The following is a 20993-nucleotide window of genomic DNA, read 5'->3' as shown; positions in this document are numbered from 1 at the left end:
TAATCCGTTCCAAATGGACCATCGTTTGTTGAAACCATCGTATGTTGAGGGATCTGTGCAATGTAAAGTGTAGGACAGTGGTCTACAACCTGCGGACCTCCAGATGTTGCAACACTACAACTACAACGCCGTTGGCTGTCCGGGCATGCTGGGAGTTGTAGTTTTGCAACATCTGGAGGTCTGCAGGTTGAAGACCACTGGTATTGGAGGTTTTACTCGCGTGTCCCCGCCGCTCCGGACCGTCACCGCTCGTCACCGCTGCCCTTGATGTCGCCCTCCATCGCTGTCGCCGCGTCCCCGGGGTGTCCCCGATGCTCAGGCAAGGCCTCTGCTTCCCCGGCATCCTCGCTGTTCGTCTCCGCCATCACGTTGCTACGCACGCCGTTCCTATTGGATGACGGGACGGTGTGCGCAGCTACGTGATAACGACGATGGAGAGCACCAACGAGGCAGGGGATCCCAAAGAGGACACGCCAGAGCCCCAAGGACAGATAAGTGATCATCAGCGGACCACACGGGGCACCGTAAACGGCTATCCGGTGACAGCTGAAGCAGTCTGCGCTGCCGGATAGCCGTTTATGCGATGGCCCGACATACAAAAGCATCGTATGTTGATGCTGCCTTCAACATGCGATTGCCTCTGAGAGGCCATCGTATGTTGAAATGATCATATGTCAGGGCCATCGTAGGTCGGGGGGGGGGGGGGTCACTGTATATATTTTTTAATAGCACTTTTATTTATTTAAGATGGAATTCTAAATACCGAACGCTATTACGGTTAGAGTGAAAAGAGGCTGATTTGTAAAAGGCCCCAAGTCCTGCTTGTTTTAGGAGTTGCAGATTTCCCCTGAGAAAGGACAACGTAGGCAAGTGTTTCTTTTGAGTTTAATTTTACTTGTATGTTTCTAGGTTTGGCTTTCATTTAGATGTCGGGTCACCTAGTTTTAGTGGTGGGTATATGTTATACTTTATGTAGTGCTTGTTTGAACCAGGGATGTTTTTCTGCCACGAAGCGATGCACTTGAAGACTCCACAGGACTGCGTGGGTTCTTCTCATCAATTGATTGGAGTCGTACAATTGCAGCTTTCACATTACATTAAAAATGTAATTTAATTTGGTCAAATCAGCCAGGGCATTTACTGAGTAATCTGTATCAGTGCCAAGTGATTGCCTCCAGTGCTCTTATGTGTTCCTAAGAAAAGGGCCACGTGTCTTCTCTACAGGAGCATGTATTGTTAGGGTTCCTTCCCATAGGATGGGGATGCTGCAGAGCGCAGTGTTTAAGAACATGCTCTAGTGGTTCAATAAAATGTCCCTTGTATAACAGATGTATTAGGTAAGGCTCCTTGGTGTTATATATACTCCATTCTAGAGTTGCACAACCTGCTCGTGAGGGTTATGTTAAGGATCACATGCAGATGTTTTAAATATAATCTTTGCAATCGTCAAATAGCAACTGGATATGAAAGGATAATTCTGTCTTAAATAACCACATATGGTTCCAGATGGATAGATAGAATGTAGACAAACCCTATGGCACAAAAATGTTTTTTTTTATTTTTATTCATGTGTGTGTTACTTTATTATTAATCCATTTGTTGGCTATGAGTATAGGATAGAGAACACTTCAGACAATGGTTTCAAATTGGGACAGAGCCAAATGAAATAGAACACCGAGATTACCGAGGCGGGAACTGATAGAAGTCATAAAGGAGTTGTCTAATTTGGACACCCCTGTTCTAGAACTATGCTTCCTTGTGAGTGTCTGTGTCAAAGTGCTGGAATCCCCAGATCAGTTGTTTAAAGGGACTTTCATGTCCCAGAAATTCTCCCATGCCAACAGTACATGTCTGTAAAGGGTAAATGCATGGTTGTGGAGGCATAAATTCCCTTTTTGGTCTTTTATTGTGGACCTCTTCATTTGAATGAATGGACATGGGATTATAGATCACGTTAAAAAACCCTAAACAGTATCTTAATATAGCCAATAAATGACACGTGGACACTGTAAATTAGTTGTGATAAATTGTCAGTGCCAAAGTTCTTAAATATCAATCAATTAAAATCAATAGATGTAACTTAGATGTTCGGCTAGGACCATGTGGTTATTTGACTGTGACACCAGGCGACCACAAGCGTTTACATAAGCTATGATGCAGCATGACTTTATAAAGAAAACGGGAGAGAGAGTGGGGGATGGGCACTATACCAGATCCAGCGTGAAGATAGAGCTATGGCAAGCTCAAAAAAGCAATAAACAGCTGTAAAGTCCCGGTGATCAAAAAGAACATGGGGTGCAGGACACTAGCAGGAATAAGCTATTCCACAATCACAAACAATGTAGAAAGAAAATATTTCGGCACTCACCAAGATGTTCAAATGCAATTCATGCTTTATTCATGGCACGATATGAAGAACAAAGTCCATAAACAGAATCACCCGGGGTGCAGGGAGGGAATGTGGCTACCAGCCGGTAGCCGGAGCAGGAGCGTATCAGCAGAATGACAGCGCGGTTTCGCGTCACAGACGCATCATCCGGTTCCTGAACCGGATGATGCATCTGTGACGCGAAACCGCGCTATTGTTCTGTTGATACGCTCCTGCTCCGGCTACCGGCTGGTAGCCACATTCCCTCCCTGCACCCCGGGTGATTCTGTTTATGGACTTTGTTCTTCATATCGTGCCAGAAATAAAGCATGAATTGCATTTGAACATCTTGGTGAGTGCGGACATATTTTCTTACTACATTGTTTGTGATTTTATAAAGAGGTGATGATAAAATACATAAAGCTCAATCAAAAGGGGTAGCCCTAAAGGAAGCAAGGGTGGGACAACAGAGCAAAAAGCAATTCCAAGGTTAGGAAAATTGACACCTCCCAGCACCATTTTATAGCAAGATAGGTTGGTCAGAAGGTTGCTTATAACAAGGACAGAGTCCGGGGGACTTAAGTCCCATTTGGAACGAACTACCTTAAAACGTAACTTTTAATGAGTGCAACATAAATTAAGACCAGGTGATTGGTAGCTGTTAAAATTGGTATCACTGTATCCTGAAAACATGCATCACTGTTATAAATCCATATAATAATTAGATAGTAAACCTAGGATGCATTGGGGTATACGTGTGAATATACGGGGGCTCAACCCATTCAAAGCAGTATCCAATATAGAAGAAAATTCACTCTGAACAGGTATGTACGTTTTAAAATTGCTTTTAGTAAATTCTTAATAATTAGTACAACCTTGGTGGATGCTCCACTTTTTTCAGTGGAAAAAAGTGGAGCATCCACCAAGTTTGTATGAATTATTAAGAATTTACTAAAAGCTATTTTAAAACGTACATACCTGTTCAGAGTGAATTTTCTTCTATATTGGTCACTGTTATAAATAACAGCACGATTGGAGGTAGGTGGCATGGCCTACAGGCTCTTCCACCACACTGGACCTGTACCCACTACACAAATTATTGTTGGTGGGGCCTACAGGCTCGTATACAGTCACCACCTCTTACGATAGGTATAGAAGTGACGCTGTTAAAAACAGGAAAAAATTGCCCCCTTTTTTTTTTTTAACAGCATCACTTGTATACCTGTCGTAAGAGGTAGTGACTGTATACCCACAGTGGAGGAGCCCGTAGGCCCCACCAATAGCGGGTGGTTCAGCCTGTAGGCACCACTCAGCAATACACTTATACGGTGGAAGAGCCTGTAGGCCCCACCAACAATAATTTGTGTAGTAGGTATAGGTCCAGTGTTAGTTAGTTCCAAATGGGACTTTAGTGCCCCGGGCTCTTTCCTGGGGCAATTGTGATTATGTTGTGATTGTAGTCCCAGACTTAGGGTGGGTTCACACCACAATTTTGCTATACGGTTTCATAAATAAAAAAAAGGTATGCAACCGTACAGAAAACCGTGCCCATAGACTTCCCATTCAAAACCGTATGCACCATAATGTATATGGTTGTCTCCGTTTTTCAAACCATACGGTTTTTTACTTTTTTTTTTCTGGACAGAAAACCATGGACTACCATGGTTTTTGGTCCGGGTGAAAAACCGTATTAAATCGTAAATTGTTTTTTTATTTTTAAACATGGGAGTCAATGGGAACCTTACAGAACCGTATGTGCGTACGGTTCCATCCGGTTTTCGCCATACGGTTATTGACTTTGCACAGTTTTTTTTCTTGGAATTTCAATCAAACAAGTGAAAAAACTTTATTCATCATGGAGTGAAAAGTTAAACGTATACCTTTTTTTCTTAAAAAATGGATGCAACCGGACATAATTTGTACACACGTTTTGATACAGTTTAGTCAGGTTTTGAGGAATCCGTTTTTTTTAATCAAAAACCTGATACAGGAACTGTATTGCAAAAGCATGGTGTTTCTTTGTGTTTTAGTTTATAACCAATGACCCACCTGTCAGTGGGCAGAGGAACAATGCCCCCAGCAGCCACAGTTGCAAAGGGCAAAGGTGGACACCCAGTCAGCTGCTTTGTCCCTATTTATTAACTCGGATCTGTCTGCATTATAGCGATTAACCCTACGTTTGTACAGCAAGTATGTGTATACGCTAGATTTCTATTTCTTTTGCATTTTAAGTGAGTGTGAACGGTTAGTCACAACTTGGTGGGTTATATTGGGAATGCGCTATTTCTGGGTCCTAAATGAGATGAGTGGGAGAATTTTGTGAAGTTTGTCAGCGAGTAAAAATGAAAGGAAGCCTGCTGTGATTTTCAATGAATATATTTGTATAGTTCGTCCAGAAAATAAGGTCCTTCACCGTAAGTCAGGGTATTTGTTATTTTAGATGTGAATTTGTTGCTAGGCATTTAAGTTGTCTTCATTTATTTTTTTTTTTTTTATCTGAACACAATCCAAATTATATTAGGAATTTGCATGAGGTATAAAAAGCAATAAGAATCCAAAAGAAGGGTGTAATTGTGTTTGCTCAGTTTTTTTCCCCCTGACAATCCTATTCCAAAGTCCAGATGAGGAAGCTTGGTGCGTACTGTACAAGCTATTATGAGAATTGTTTCAGTTTGCTAATTCTTTATTCAGAAATAAATGGTAAAATGACGGTGCCCAGATAACACAGCAAAGTACCTAGATTCACACTTGCCATAACACAGGGCAACCTCTTGCGCTTACCTTAGTTGCGTTGCAGCATAATTCAAAAAAAAAAAAGAGGAGATGTCAAAATACATGAAACCATAAGGGGTAAGTATCTCTAAGGGTCTGTTCACACGTACAGTATTCTGTGCAGATTTGATGCGCAGGATTTTCTGCTGCAGATTTCAATGTAAACTCAATAACTGAACACTGCTTCAAATGCTGCGCATCAAATCGGCGCAGAATACTGTACAGGTGTGAATAGACCCTAAAGGAAGAAAGTGGGACAACAGTGTGGCCAGCACTTCCAAAGTTAGGAAAATTGGCAAATCCCTGCAGATATATATCAGAAAAAAGCCACTTTCAGATTGCATTGGAACTCAGTCAGCAATTCTGTCGATTTTAACGGAGTAAAAATAGTGCGTGCTGAACTCCGGTAAAACTAAAGGATCTCCGACAGACCCCATTCAAGTCAATGCAATCCGTCATGACCTAGTGGAGTCTATTGTGCTCCGACTGGTTTTTGGGGCCATTCACTGCAAAAAAAAAAAAAAAAAAAGACAGACAAACCCTTAGGCTAAGTTTCTACTTGGTTTATTTTGTGAAAAGAACTCCAGAGAAAACGCCAGTGCATTTTCTTGCATCTGACGTTTTTTCTGGCATTTTTGCATTTGAGTGGAAATAGCATTTTTGGTCCCTTTGGCGTTTTTTTCAAAAGTTGTTGGGTACCAAAAATAAAAATAAAAAGATGCAGCAGTGATGGAATAAAAATGTATTTAACGTAACGTATAATTTTTATAACAAAATTTTAATACATTTTTAAACAGGGATCAATTTATGTGGGTGGGCAGGGCAGGGCAATAAAAATGTAGTGCGTGCGTGTTTTTCCCGCTCTCAGCGGGAAATATGAATGGTGAGTGGCCGGCCGGAGTACAGAGCAGAGATGCAAGCGCACGAGAAAGCCGCTCCTCATCTCAGGGATGAAGGATGATCGCAGCGGGTGTCAGGAGTGACACCCGCTGTGATCTGTCCTTAACTGCAGGTACTACTACACCCAACATGGAGCACACTCTGCTCCATGCTGGTAGCTGTAGAACCTGCATTAATAGACAGATCGCAGCGAGTGACACTCCTGAAATCCGCTGTGATCCTCCTGTATAATGTATATATGCGGCCGGACGCTCTTCTATGGTCCCCTGCACTGACGTATATATATACCTATTCATATTTGCCACAGAGTTGTGATTGGCTAGACCCATTTTTTTTTCTAATGGTACCCTACAAAATGTATTAAAAAAGGTACATCTATCACTTTTTTGGATCGCTAAAGTCCAAAAAAAGAATAAAAACCGCTTGCAAAAACGCCAACGTTAAAACACACATGTCGTATTTTCTGGTGTTTTTTTACTCCCATAGACTTCTATGGGAGAAAAACTCCACAATTTCAGGGAAAAAAAGCCATATGCTCAACATGCTGCGACTTTGCAAAGGAGCTGAAAAACGCCATAAAGGAGTGAAAAACGCCAAAAGGAGTAAAAAAAAACAACAAAAAAAACGCCAAACTGCTAAATGCTAAGTGGAGAAAGAATTTAGCGATTTCTCATTGATTTACAGCTGACCATGGTGCAGAATTGGCGTTTTTCTTGCCGTTGTGGAAACCGAGCACAACAGCAATGTGAGCTTAGCCTAAGATGATGAGATTCACACTTGTTTTGGATTGGAAAACTGCTATATGCCAAGCGTTTTTGTTGGATCTCCAGCAAAAAGTTGTTTTCAACATATGTATTGTACACAGTTGGGGAGATTTATCAAATACCTGTGCAGAGGGATAGTTTATCAGTTGCCAATAGCAACCAATCATAGGGCATTCTTCATTTCTTAAAAAGGCCTATGAAAAGTAAAAGAAGAAATCTCCCCAAATGAAGCATGGCAAAATGTATCAAAACCTGTGCAGAGGAAAAGTTGGGCAGTTGCCATGGCAACCAATCGGGTTTGTTCTTGAATTTTTCAGAGGCCTTTTTAAAAATGAAAGAAGCGATCTAGTTGGTTGTTATGGGCAACTGGTCAACTTCTCCCATGCACAGGTTTTAATAAACAATGAAAAATAGCCTACATTCTGCTCTTTCATAACTAAAGGACGTTCTCCATGTTATACGTCCGAACATCGTTTTCCTGGTGTTCAAACGTATACATGTGACATGTAGCAGTTTCTGTAGAAATGAAATCATACAAAAGTGGTTGAAAAAAAGACTTTTTAATAGAAGACAAAAACTCTTTCAATACAAGAAAATACGAGAAAAAAATTATGCAAAAAAAAAAAAAAGAAAGAAAGTCATTTCCATTGTAAGCCTTGGATTTTTATCACTGCAGAACTATCCTTTTAACTAAATTTTTCTTTTGCTGCCACAGCAGCCAATATGTAAGATGTTCCTATGAATGACTTTCTGATACCGCAAGCACAATCACAGACAGCACATTGTACAGTCAATTGGAAATATTATATCAAATAATTAAACAAGGTTACATAGTGACAATTTCCTTCAGTTTCTAAGCTGGAGAGAAGCATCATGTCCCCATTTCACAATCGTAATAAACAATAGCAGAAAGAAATACAAGGATTGCACTCACCATCCAAACGATACTTTATTCCTTGGTGTCAGGCATAACAAGCTGGTGCGGGGGGAGGAGTGACCGGGACAGACTGTTTCACGCCACTAAGTGTCGTGAAACAGTCTGTCCCGGTCACTCCTCCCCCCGCCTCCACCCCCCACACCAGCTTTTTATGCCTGACACCATGGAATAAAGTATCGTTTGGATGGTGAGTGCAATCCTTGTATTTCTTTCCGCTATTGTCTTCATATGCTATCGGATCTATGCACCACTGCACCCAACGCCATATACCAGGGACCCCAGTACTACCCACATCACACTTGTTGCCATACGCCTTAGTCTTGCAGTGCCGTACTTTATCTTTTCTTCTTTTGGTTCACTATTGTAATAAATCTTTCAATATAAAGTAAAACTTTGCTGATTAGGGCCAAAATAGGAATCAACCAAGGTAATCAAATGACATGCTGTCATGGTGATAGTACAAAAATGTGCGCTTGTGGGCTCATCTGAATTGGATTATTTATTCCAACCAGTAGTAAGGTAATAATCCAGACTCCCTAGTTGACAGGTACTTATACAAGCTCTCTAAATATAACAATGGGACACGTCATAAGTACATTGATTCATGATTTTAGCTTTTTATCAGACTCGTCAAGTAAGATCTCTTCCTCTATATGCTGCTGATGTAGGTAAGTTACTCCAGAAAACTTGTATCATTTACGTCCCGCTTTACGTAATGCAAACAGACAGTGAGAGTGTAGAGGAAGCAGCCACCACTCTAGGTACCAGCTGCTTTCTGTAATTAGAGAGATATATTTAGCTTGTGTTCCCAGAGCATAGAGCTAAGTCCTACGCACATCACAAGGAGGGAGGAAAGCAAGATGTGATACAGAAGACAGAGCTCGGGCGGCCTCCTCTTTGTGCCGTGCGAATAGTGGAACTCGTTTTAACACCTCTACTGCCAGTGTCCTCCATCTTCATAGTGGTGGGGATAGGATCAGGTTAAAAAGGACAGAGGTGATGCTAGAAGCGTAGCATCCCTGGAAGCGTACACCAGCATTATCCGATCTTCATAAGTAAGATGGGATTTCATGTTAGAGAGAGGCCTCCTTTCACTTTATTAGATTACCAATAATGAAGTGGCCCTTTCTGGTAAACATCAAGTGCATCTTAATGAGACCAAGAGGGATGGCCGTGAATGACAAACCAAACCTGTAAATGGCATCCATTCTCCAAATACCCATTAGTATTATAATGGATATCTGTAATGAATGATATTTAGCAGGTTTGTCTATGTTTTCACCATTTTGTGATTTCATTGCGTCTACATTTTAATAGTTTGTGAATAATAGACATTACTAATATTGTTTACTACATTCAGTGGGATGTTTAGGTCAGATCATACTGGAGCAACAACCTCGCAGGGTAAAGGTTGCCATACATTTTAATAACAAACCACAGAAATGAACATTCAGAATGGCCGACCGTTTGTGTTCCTTATGAGAAGTAAAGGGGCAAGCCACAGCCAGACATGTCAGCCGGGAGTCTATCTCTCTCTAAATAATAGGGCCGGGCATTAAAAATCCAAACACCCTGACCCTTCTTTCCACCATGGCTGCTGTACACATTGGACAGTCAACTGACAGTCTGACTCCTCTCAAACGTGCAGACCGCTTCCAGATAAAAGGAATGGGGGAGATTTATCAAAACCTGTCCAGAGGAAAAGTTGCTGCGTTGCCCATAGCAACCAATCAGATGGCTTCTTTCATTTTTCAGAGGACTTTTCAAAAGAAACAATCTGATTGGTTGCTAGGGGCAACTCAGCAACTATTCCTCTGGACAGGTTTTGATAAATCTCCCCCATTGGATTGCGTTGATCGGTGAATATTAGAAGGAAAGTTTACGTGGTCAAATTGTAAATAAAGGACCACTTAGACATTTGCTGGATTGTTTCTGCGGTTGTTCACTTACATTATTGTCGGCAATACAAGGGTAATTTCTAGGGCCAAATAATACCAGCGATTAGACAAGTTTGCTTGTACGATGATTGATTGTTTGTTGGGTATTTTTACATGTAGCAAGAATCAGCTGAAAATTGCCCCATGTAAAAGGTCCGTAATGTTTGGATCCATAACCCTTTTTAATTTAGTTATACTTAATTTTAACGATACATTCATAGTATGAAAGCTGTAGCTACAAGGGAAAACCACATAGAGTAAAGCGGTCTCCATATGCACAAATATAGCAGCTTAAGTAAACAGCTATGGGTGCATTCATGTGCTTTCCCATTGTAGTGGGCAAATCTATGCTCTTTTATATAATCTATTTCCAATTTTAGAAAACATTATATACATTATGCCTACGCAAAAAAAAAAAAAGCTTTGGAAATGCACCCTGAGGCTGTCAGTACACACTGTCACGTGTATGGTACATGGTGCAGACCCGAGTCAGGTTGGCACTAGAGATTTTCAGAATTCCCCTTGGGAGATGATGATTACCTATTAATATTTAAGTTAAATTCACAGATAGGGGACATTTTGGATTGCTCCTGGTGTTCTTTTTTACGTCCTATATTCACGGGTAGGCATGAACGGTCTTATTTATTCCTAACAACTGTACTACCCAGCAAAACAGATCTGCAATCTTTGTAATGGCAGAGCTCCTAAACTGTCCTGTAAGTGAGGGTGGTTCATTTGAATATTGGATTGAATCGATTTTTAATACTAGGTCCTACAATCCCTATATTTTCTGATCTAATATGAAGGGACAAACTTAATTTGAATTGATCTTCAATGTCATTTTTATTTTTTTTTCCTCGGCTTGCTGAAATCAAATTTTGTTTTCTTATCTTGGCACAAATTCATGTAAAATGTATATTTTTAGCAAAAGATGGGAAAATGAATTAAAGATCATAAAATGTTGTAGAATTACCTGGGGAAAAGATAAGCTTTCCAGCAAGCACTGACCATTATTCTATCACACATTATCTCCGGGGAGAGATTCTGTACAAAGTCTAAAAGAGAACAGATGTTTTAAGAGGTTTGCCTTGTCCTATCTTTTGACATGTCATATGTTAAAGGAAACCATTAGTGGGTCCATGAGCGGTGTTGGCACAGCCAAGACATTGTTGCTTTGGAAGTAATGGTTTGGTGTTGTGCCAGCAACGTTATCTGTGCATGTGGCCAGAATTTGATTTTCTTGGTGGCCATTCAGTGAAGTGTTGCTAGGCTATGTTATTGCTATACTAGCAATATGATATGAAGGCAAATGGTAAAGAATGGTCTTCCAGTGTTCGTAATAGTTTTCTATTTTAATGCTGGGAATAGGTTGCATAGAATGTTTCCAGCCTGACAAGCTGACGACAGAAGCATTCGGGACCTTTCATGTCCACACAGCTGTACTTTTACCATTGGTTAGTGTTATATTGCAAACCTTCTCGGAATTTAGCGTGACATTCGGCACCTCTGTTCTGCAGTTCCATCATGAAGTTATATGCATATCTCGTTAGAAGGTAGTGGTAGACATAATGTTCTATACGCATGGCATAGAGTAGCACGTGGCAAATAGCTTTTTAAGTGCAGGCTTGACCATGTATTATTATTTAATGTTCTAGATGTTGGAGGCCTACAAAGCTATTCATTTGTGCTGCCAATAATGGGATTTTCCTGATGTCCTGTAGTGCAAGTCATTTTGTTTATCCTCATGTGTCCTTTGCTTCTCTTTCAGGTGCCTGGTGAGGAGTCTCTGTCGCTGGATTTTCCTGAGATCGATCTTTCCCAGTTGGATGCTGGAGATTTTGACACTACCAGCTGCTTTAATGAGTTACAGTGGTGTAATGATCAGTCGGAGAATGAGTCCAGCCAGTACAGCACCGATGACTCTGAGCTGTTTCAGGTGACTACAACCTCTTCAGATACCTATTTATGGCATTAGTATGTACCATGGGAAGCATTGCGGTCCATACAGCTTCTAATGCTTGCTAACAGTCCTGTACCTTTGCTTAAAAGGATCATGGACTAGTTGGCAGTGGACAACTCTTAAGGAGCTGCCATCCTGACCAGTGTCTCATGTACCAGGAAGCTTGGCTTAGTCCCTTTAGTCACTTTTTTCCCACCAATTAGTTTTTCCTTATGTTTGTATTTCACCTAGGACTTTTGGATGTATTTTTCCGCCTAGATTTAAGGCTCTCATTTGTTAGCATGGATTTAGAGTCTCTGGGGATCTGTTAAATGCAGAGGACAGGATGTTTGGGAGTTTGTGTTTAAACACCTCCGATGTCTCAGACTGCAGCAGCGTCGGTGAGAAGACTAAGGGGATTTGGGAGCTAGGTTACCAGCAGGTTAAAGCAAAAATGAGTGCAAGAGTCTGGAAATGGCTTAGATCTTATAGTGAAACTGCAGAGGAGGCAGAAAGCTATTCCTTATTATGGAAAGATCAATCTTCATATCTTGCTACACCCAGAGTCCACATTAGATGGCTCAGTCATTTGGGTACTAGTAGACAGAAACATGGAACAGTCTGGAAGTCAACATAAAACATAAATGCCCCGCTTATTTCACAGCAGTTTTCAGCCACTATTTTTCATGATCTAATACATTGCCATGACAGCACGCCTAATACCAACAGCCTATAAATCTCTTGTTGTGGGTGAGATGTCTTTTTTTAAGAATAAATTCTCAAAGTGATGTATTTAGACATTGATTTTATCATTATTATGTTGATCAGACCATAGTGTGTAGCCAGCTCTAAACCTGAATGAAGTGTATATGTCCTCTTTTATAGTCTAATCGTATCTGATGTTGGGCTAGTAAAGGTAACTAAACCGAAGATATCATTGCACAAAGCAAACAGTCTCCAGGGTTGTCTGTAAGCATAATATGTAAAGCCTTTAGCACTTTTTTGGTTTCTCCACATTTTTCTTACGAATGCAAAAGGTTGGGTTTGTTGGTCATTACAGTCAGGGTCTACCTGGCATTCAGAGACAAAGCATTCTGAGTCCTTCTCCTTTTATCAAGGCTATGGTTTATACACTAAAATTGGCTTTACACATTAGAGATCTGTTCAACCGACAGCTCCTTCTCCAAACCCCTCATACACATGGATGTTGGGCTCAGCCAATCGTGAATGTACTTTCACGAGGAAGATGGTGGTAAATCGCTGCCAGACACCTCTGGCAGTGGCTTATCTTCCTGACAACAAAAGGATTGGGCATGTTGAAGTCCAACTGCCTATTCCTCCTGTCCCTCAAAATAATCTGTGAGAGGAGACTTTGAGGGCCTTCAGGGTTTCAAAATGTAACTATGTCACAAAAGAGGATATACCGTATATGCATTATAATATTCCCATTACTGAATGTACTGATCTTGATAGGTCGGGTCCCCAAAGTAATACACATGGTTATCAATGTGTAAATATGGCATCTAGTGAAGATATCCTTACCTGTCTTTTGGTGGAAAAACTCCTCTTGATATTACACTGCTCAAAAAAATATAGGGAACACTAAGATAACATATCCTAGATCTGAATGAATGAACTAATCGTATGAAATACTTTCGTCTTTACATAGATGAATCTGCTGACAACAAAATCACACAAAAATTATCAATGGAAATCAAATTTATCAACCCATGGAGGTCTGGATATGGAGTCACACTCAAAATCAAACCATACTACAGGCTGACCCAACTTTGATGTAATGTCCTTAAAACAAGTCAAAATGAGGCTCAGTAGTGTGTGTGGCCTCCACGTGCCCGTATGACCTGCCTACAACGCCTGGGCATGCTGCTAATGATCCGCCAACTCATGGACAGTCTGTGATTTAACGTGTCGTTGGTGGACGGAGCAAGACATGATGTCCCAGATGTGCTCAGTCTGGGGAATGGGCGGACCTTCCATAGCATGAATGCCTTCCTCTTGCAGGAACTGCTGACACACTCCAGCCACATGAGGTCTAGCATTGTCTTGCATTAGGAGGAACCTAGGACCAACTGCACCAGCATATGGACTAACAAGGGGTCTGAAGATCTCCTCTCGGTACCTAATGGCAGTCAGGCTACCTCTGGTAAACACATGGAGAGCTGTGCGGCCCCCCAAAGAAATGCCACCCCACTGACCCTCGCCAAACCGGTCATGCTGGAGGATGTTGCAGGCAGTAGAATGACTGACTGTCACATGTGCTCAGTGTGAACCTGCTTTCATCTGTGAAGAGCACAGGGCGCCAGTGGTGAATTTGCCAATCTTGGTGTTCTCTGGCAAATGCCAAATGTGCTGCACGGTGTTGGGCTGTAAGCACAACCCCCACCTGTGGACATCTGGGCTCTCATACCACCCTCATAGTCTGTTTATGACCGTTTGAGTGGACACATGCTCATTTGTGGCCTGCTGGAGGTCATTTTGCAGGGCTATAGCAGTGCTCTTCCTTGCACAAAGGCTGAGGTAGCGGTCCTGCTGCTGGGTTGTTGCCCTCGTACGACCTCCTTCATGTCTTCTAATGTACTGGCCTGTCTCCTGGTAGCTCCTCCATGCTGACAGACCCAACAAACCTTCTTGCCACAGCTCGCATTGATGTGCCATCCTGGATGAGCTGCACTATCTCAGCCACTTGGGTGGGTTGTAGACTCTGTCTCATGCTACTACTAGAGTTAAAGCACCGCCAGCATTCAAAAGTGACCAAAAAATCAGCCAGGAAGCATAGGAACTGAGAAGTGGTCTGTGGTCACCCCCTGCAGAACCACTCCTTTATTGGGGGTGTCTTGCTAATTGCCTATAATTTCCACCTGTTGTCTGTTCCATTTGCACAACAGCATGTGAAATTGATTGTCAATCAGTGTCGCTTCCTGAGTGGACAGTGTGATTTCACAGAAGTGTGATTGACTTGGAGTTACATTGTGTTGTTTAAGTGTTCCCTTTATTTTTTTGAGCAGTGTATTTAACTGTTTATTTTGGCAGTATTTCTTCACTAAATCGGTCACAAGTCAATGTATGGACATGGCGCTTAACAGATCAATGTCACTGTTTCTCTTTTCAGATTGATGGGGAAAATGAGGCCTTACTGGCGGCCCTCACACAGACACTGGATGATATTCAGGAAGATGATATCAACTTGTCAGCCTTCATGTCCTCCGGAGATGGGGACTTCTACCCCGTACCCGCCCTTTCGCCAAAACCCAGCCGCCCAACTGAGTTCCCTAAGAGTCTAGAAACTGAAGATGAGCTGTCTATAGTAAGAACCACTTCCTACTGTTTAAAGTGGAAATGGATGAGGCCCTGAATAGCCGCCTGCATGGGTATGATAGGCACCAAAGGTCTGAATTTTTTCATTTAAGGCTTTAAAAATATACAAAACTCATCCATATGTTGTTTGTGTAATATGTACTTACTAGTATCCAGGACACAGATGTTTTCTTTTAATGGGCAAACTGCAGAATGTCCAGAGTACCTTGGTAGATAAGAGGCACTGGACGGGCTTCATATACCCTAGAGGTCATGCAGCACTGGTGACACATTATTCTTTTGCCAGGAATACTATTAATAGTAATAGTATTCCGCAGCGCTGTACACTCAAATTCTTTGATTCTTTGACTATAGAACTAAGCTTTGGATTTTATCTCCATTCTTATTTGTAAGAAGCCGCAAAAGTTTCCATTGCATTCCATTACATGTTATAGTTACCATAAACCTATTATCATGTCATAAAACTATATGAGAGCCATACTAGATACATTTATTATGTTTTTTTTCTTACTTTGCATTTTCCCCATGTTGTGGTCTTGTTTTTTCAGTAGATATTAGCATGACTGCAAATGACAAATATTTTTTATAGTTATATTAATTTCCCTTAAAAAAAAAAAATGTATGTCCTTGGTGTGTTTTATTGGAGATTGAAGTAAATTTAATAATTTATATTGCCAATATACAGTGTATATATTCTTCTTATGACACAGTTAAAAAATATAAACATTCATGTTAAAATGACTACCGTGGCTCATGAATGGGAACTGGATTCATTTCATAGATGAAATTAGCATAATATATATATTTTTTATTATGTTTCAGTTTATTTTTATTTTTTTTCTTTATCCAGAGTAAGGAAATTCCATATAATCACCCAAAGAAAAACATTAGATATTTGTAATAAGTATTTTGAATATATAAATTTTATATTGTGATCTCAAAGTTTTTATTGCAGGTGACAAACTTTAGCATTAAGTTTTTATTTTTTTTTTTTTACAAAAAAAAGTTGATGTTTGGTGGTGCATGGAAGTGATATCATAAGTATACAGTAAGGGCAGGGAAACCACACACTAGTGCAGGCATAGGCAACCTTCGGCACTGCAGATGTTTTGGACTACATCTCCCATGATGCTCTTACAGCCAAAATGCTGCCAAAGCATCATGGGAGATGTAGTCCAAAACATCTGCAGTGCCGAAGGTTGCCTATGCCTGCACTAGTGGGTTCATTGCGCAGAGAGATCTACTGATACTTGCTTGTGGTCCACCAAACAGATTATGGGCCCCATTCACATGAGGCTTCAAGGCTTCTGTCAGGCTGTACCACAGCAAAAAGTATTGCCAATGTACAACCCGATGTGTTGCCAATGGGCCCATATACTTAAATGGGACAAACGTAGTCCAGTTCTTCAATCCAGTTCTCAAACATAGACACGGTCTGTGCAGTACTCAAAAATGTGGTCCAATAAATGGCCTGAACATAGTCACAGTTAGACTGTTTTGCCCTTGTACAGCCTGATGGAAGCCCCAAATCATGATGTGAATGGGGTCTAATTGGAAAACACATCCAATAGCAACCAGGTGACAACATCAATATCTCATGGGATATTTTGGGAGGTCATACCATAAAGTCAGTCCCTTGTTGAAAATGTTTGCAAAGGTTATTGATTTTTATTTTATTTGGCTCAATGAGCCATCATTCAGAACTTGGGAATACCTCTTTACTGGATGCGGTTTTGTCTATTTCTACAGCATCTATTTCATATTTAAGATTGTTCCAACTTATAAAAAACATTTTATTGGAAAACAATATGTAGATAAATAAGTAAAAAAAATTCATGAATACTTGATTTTATTATAAAGCTGTTCGCCCACTCCTGTCATTATAACAAGTTAGAAATCCTGGTTGTTATAAATGATATTTTTTATGACACTGTTCACTTTAGAATTAGAATAATATAATTGGAGAAAATGACATTGATCCCTGTGTAAATCTTTCTACCCCCAACGTGTCCTGATACCTGTGCAGTGCACTCCTACTACAGGCATTAGTGTCAACATGAGGTGTTATGCTCAGTTTAATAGAGTGCACATGGTGTCTCTACATGTGCTACGTACAGAGGAATGTAAAGAACACTTATATATTTGATGCCATGCTCGTATTTAAGTGGTGTGTTTATTATATGTACTGAAGCTTTTAGCATTTTCCATGTATAGTCTCTGATGTGTCTTCGCTTGGTCTTTTTCAGCTTAAGAAGTTACTTCTTTCTCCAGCACAGACACCCACTGGTTCTGATGCACACGAGAGCAGCTCTCGACAAAAAGGAACCTCAAAGGTCCGTCTTCAGCGACAGTGTTTAAAGGTAAAGCCAGCCTTTGTACGTTCTTAATAACATTGATGGTGTGATGTATCCTATCCTATGTGTGTATGGCCAGTTATTACCAAGCCAGTGTATTTATTACAAGTTTGGTCATATGTATGTGTACACAATACTTACTATGCATTTAAATGGTGTCCCCAACTCATCACAAAGTAAACACCTGTCTACAGGACAGAGGATAACAAACTGATTATGAGTAAGGAGCTGTCCCCCGAATGGAACATACTGCCTGTTCACTGCCAGAATTCCATTCATTCTCTATCAGTCTTCTGGACACTGCCTAGCCCAACTTTGCAAGCTGGGAATACTTCTACCTGCGTAGTTGTATGGGGGCAAGGGGGATATGGCCAATGTGGCCAAAGATGCTGGATAATCCGAATCCATAAGGTTTCATAATGGAATTTGTCTTGCAGGTGGACAGTTCACAAGAAAAACCTACTAGCATTCCTCAAGCACAGGGAAGAAGCTGTAGTGAACTACACAGACATTTGGTATCAATCACACATGTCCCTCCACCTACAGCTAAGGATGAAAGCAATAAAGAAGTACATGATTCAGTTGAAGAGGAGAACAGCGAAGATGAATCTGGGAGTTCCTCACCGTTGTATGCTTTTCAGGGTCAGGATCCACAGTTCACCTGTGAGAAGGAAAAGAATGCGGTAGTAGACCTCATCCGGTATATGCACACCTACTGCCTTCCGCTCAAAAAGCATCACAGTGATGAGAAACACCAGCAATCCAGCAGTCTCTTAAAGAGAACTAAAAGCGATTCAACGCAAGCTGTGCATACTTATGGAAACAAAGTAAACTTGGCAAATGCCAAAGGGAACTGTCTCGCATTGGGCATGCTCAAAAGGACAAAGCGAACCTGGTCAGGGTCCTCAATTCTAAAGGAACTCCTTGCGAGAGACATTTGTGAGGACGTAAGCAAGCCATACCGGCTGGTCCAGCCAGTATATGCAGCATTCTCTCATTTATCTTGTAGCCGTTTGCCACAAGATAAAATAGAAGGGCGATTGAATAAGGGGATCAAACCTGCATTGGAGAAAACTGAAAAGGTATATTTAGCTCTTAAGAAAGACGGTCAATGTACGGGAGCAGATGCTGCTCAAGAGCAGATGACCAGTAAATCTGCTTCCAAACAGGAATGCTCTGTTTATGTCAGACGTTCAAGCAGACTAAACCCAGAGTTCTGGTTTAATGATGAAACTTCTCCACAGACATGTACAGCACGGACAGACTCCGACAGCCAGCACCCAGCAGCACAGAACCTCTGTTTGACAGTGGAACCTTTTGTTGATGAAGAACAGGTTGCTGAAATAGAAGTTGGAGAGTCGACTGAAACAAATGGCCAAACAGAACTGGACAGAGCTCTACAGGATCTGGACAGCCTTCAGAGTGATGCCCTAGAAGCACATACTGACATTGCCAACCAGCCATATCATCCTCCAGGTAAGACAGACCAGAACACATAGTTGCTAACAGGACACAAAAAGGCACCACCTGTGTAGTTGAGGACAAGTGCAGTTCATACATAACATTGCGGCTCCCTAGAAGCTGAATATCATCTGTTCGGGTGCCGTCACCGTACGAATATGGTATAGAAATATAAATATACTGTAAGAAAAAAGACGGAGCACTCACTCAGATGTGGTTGCAGTGACTTCTTTATTCGTTCATTCGAACTGGCAGGAGTACAGCAGTGCGGGGAGGCTGGTGGTGGAGACGCGGGGGTATGGAGTGATGGGCCGTTCTCGCGCCAAGGCGCGAGAACGGCGCGTCGCTCCATACCCCCGCGTCTCCACCACCAGTCTCCCCACACCGCTGTACTCCCGCCAGTTCGAATGAACGAATAAAGAACACAGTCCAAAACAGTTTGTGCCCGGCACTGCACCTCCACTATTTAACTATTTCCGCTAGGCTTGTCCAACACACAGACCCTCTCGGTGCTCACATACAGAAGTTGTAGATGTATACCAAACATAGAAACGTAGAAATGAAGCACTCACCAGGTTAGAAGGTAAATCGCCAGCTTCTTTTATTTCATGTATAGCTTACAGCGATGTAGTTGGTGCGTGGTAGAGCGGACAGGTGTAGCAGGTGGGGGAAAAGGAATGGGCGACGGTCCGTTCTCCCTCGCACCAACTACATCGCTGTAAGCTATACATGAAATAAAAGAAGCTGGCGATTTACCTTCTAACCTGGTGAGTGCTTCATTTCTACGTTTCTATGTTTGGTATACAGAACGAATAAAGAAGCCACTGCAACCACATCCGAGTGAGTGCTCCGTCTTTTCCCTTACAGTATATTTAAACCAAAACACATAGATGCCCATTCAAGGGTGGTTATATGCTGATGGTCTGACACAGCAGTATAATCCCTACTCCTTGTCACACAGCCCCAGTTGTCTGCCGAAAAACCTTCCCTTTCTGCCCCATTGTCACATAAGCCAAATTTTGGGACAATGACGAGAATTACTGACTGGAATCCAAATCTGCCCTAAATGAAGGCAGGGAAAACATTTCCACCAAAAACAAAGGCTAACTGTTTTACCGGACTAGTATCACCAGTTATGGCTATAGGTTCTTCGATGGTCTGAAGAAGGTTCATTTCTAGAAATAGCATTGTGTTCTTATTTATGGATGGCAGAAAATAAAGCAGCATTGTTTGAGCAGCTATATCCATGTGCCAAGTCTCTCTTACATTCTGTCATAAACTATGATTGGTGGGGGTTCCGGTGCTGAGACCATCACAGATGGCAAAAATGGGGAGGCACTAATGTTTTTAAAGGAGTCCCTTTTTAGTGATCAGTTGACTGGAGACACTCCCACGTGCCATGAAATGTCAGACGTTTGTTAAAGGGATATTCCAGGCAAAACCTTTTTTTATATATATCAACTGGCTCCGGAAAGTTAAACAGATTTGTAAATTACTTCTATTAAAAAATCTTAATCCTTCCAATAGTTATTAGCTTCTGAAGTTTTCTGTCTAACTGCTCAATGATGATGTCACGTCCCGGGAGCTGTGCATGATGGGAGAATATCCCCATAGGAACTGCATAGCTCCCGGGACGTGAGTCATCAGAGAGCAGTTAGACAGAAAACAAAAACTCAACTTCAGAACCTAATAATTATTGGAAGGATTAAGATTTTTTAATAGAAGTAATTTACAAATCTGTTTAACTTTCCGGAGCCAGTTGATATATAAAAAAAAGTTTTGGCCTGGAATACCCCTTTAAAACCATAATTTACCATGTCCTAATACCCATCTGTAATGTACACAAGGACCTGATTATTGCTTTTCATGCAGTCTCCGCTTATAGAAGCGTAGTAGAGGAAATCCAGTCAAAATGATCTTTACGTACCTTACAAATTAGAAGCTCACATTAGTGAAGTCTGTGATCTCGGGCCACCAGTGTTTTCCAGAATTAAAGGGCTCTATAGACCACTGGTACCCATTTTTGCACTGTGTAGACCAGTGTTTCCCAACCAGGGGGCCTCCAGCTGTTGTGAAACTACAACTCCCAGCATGCCCAGACAGCCAACACTAGTATTCAGAAATGAGATGTGAGCAAAGGTCCAGTGTAGTCATTGACAGCATGCTTCAAATTTTGTCAGATTTTTAGTAGTTGCCAAAGGGGGTTGTGTGTTCTGTGGATATAG

The 20993-nt window shown here is 41.4% G+C and overlaps 1 protein-coding gene and 1 long non-coding RNA gene across 4 annotated transcripts in view; one reads left to right on the top strand and one right to left on the bottom strand.

Annotated features, from left to right (window-relative positions):
• The window catches only part of PPARGC1B (PPARG coactivator 1 beta), a 97445-nt gene that overhangs the window by 56198 nt on the left and 20254 nt on the right, over positions 1–20993 (top strand). For 2 of the 3 annotated variants that reach the window (XM_056574744.1, XM_056574745.1), the window contains exons 2-5: positions 11447–11614; positions 14748–14942; positions 17200–17313; positions 17745–18783. In XM_056574744.1, coding sequence (XP_056430719.1) covers positions 11447–11614; positions 14748–14942; positions 17200–17313; positions 17745–18783 — 1516 coding nt within the window. The remainder of the gene's footprint in view (positions 1–11446; positions 11615–14747; positions 14943–17199; positions 17314–17744; positions 18784–20993) is intronic. The other variant, XM_056574746.1, reaches the window with a different exon arrangement.
• The window catches only part of LOC130369451 (uncharacterized), a 56456-nt gene that overhangs the window by 30976 nt on the left and 4487 nt on the right, over positions 1–20993 (bottom strand). The window contains exon 2 of the long non-coding RNA XR_008892759.1: positions 15100–15516. This is a non-coding gene — a long non-coding RNA (uncharacterized LOC130369451). The remainder of the gene's footprint in view (positions 1–15099; positions 15517–20993) is intronic.

The sequence above is a fragment of the Hyla sarda genome, chromosome 4 (genome assembly GCF_029499605.1).
Source record: "Hyla sarda isolate aHylSar1 chromosome 4, aHylSar1.hap1, whole genome shotgun sequence".
Taxonomy (NCBI): Eukaryota; Metazoa; Chordata; class Amphibia; order Anura; family Hylidae; genus Hyla; species Hyla sarda.
The sequence above is the reverse complement of the archived record's forward strand: the minus strand, read 5'-3'. Positions and strand labels throughout refer to the sequence as shown.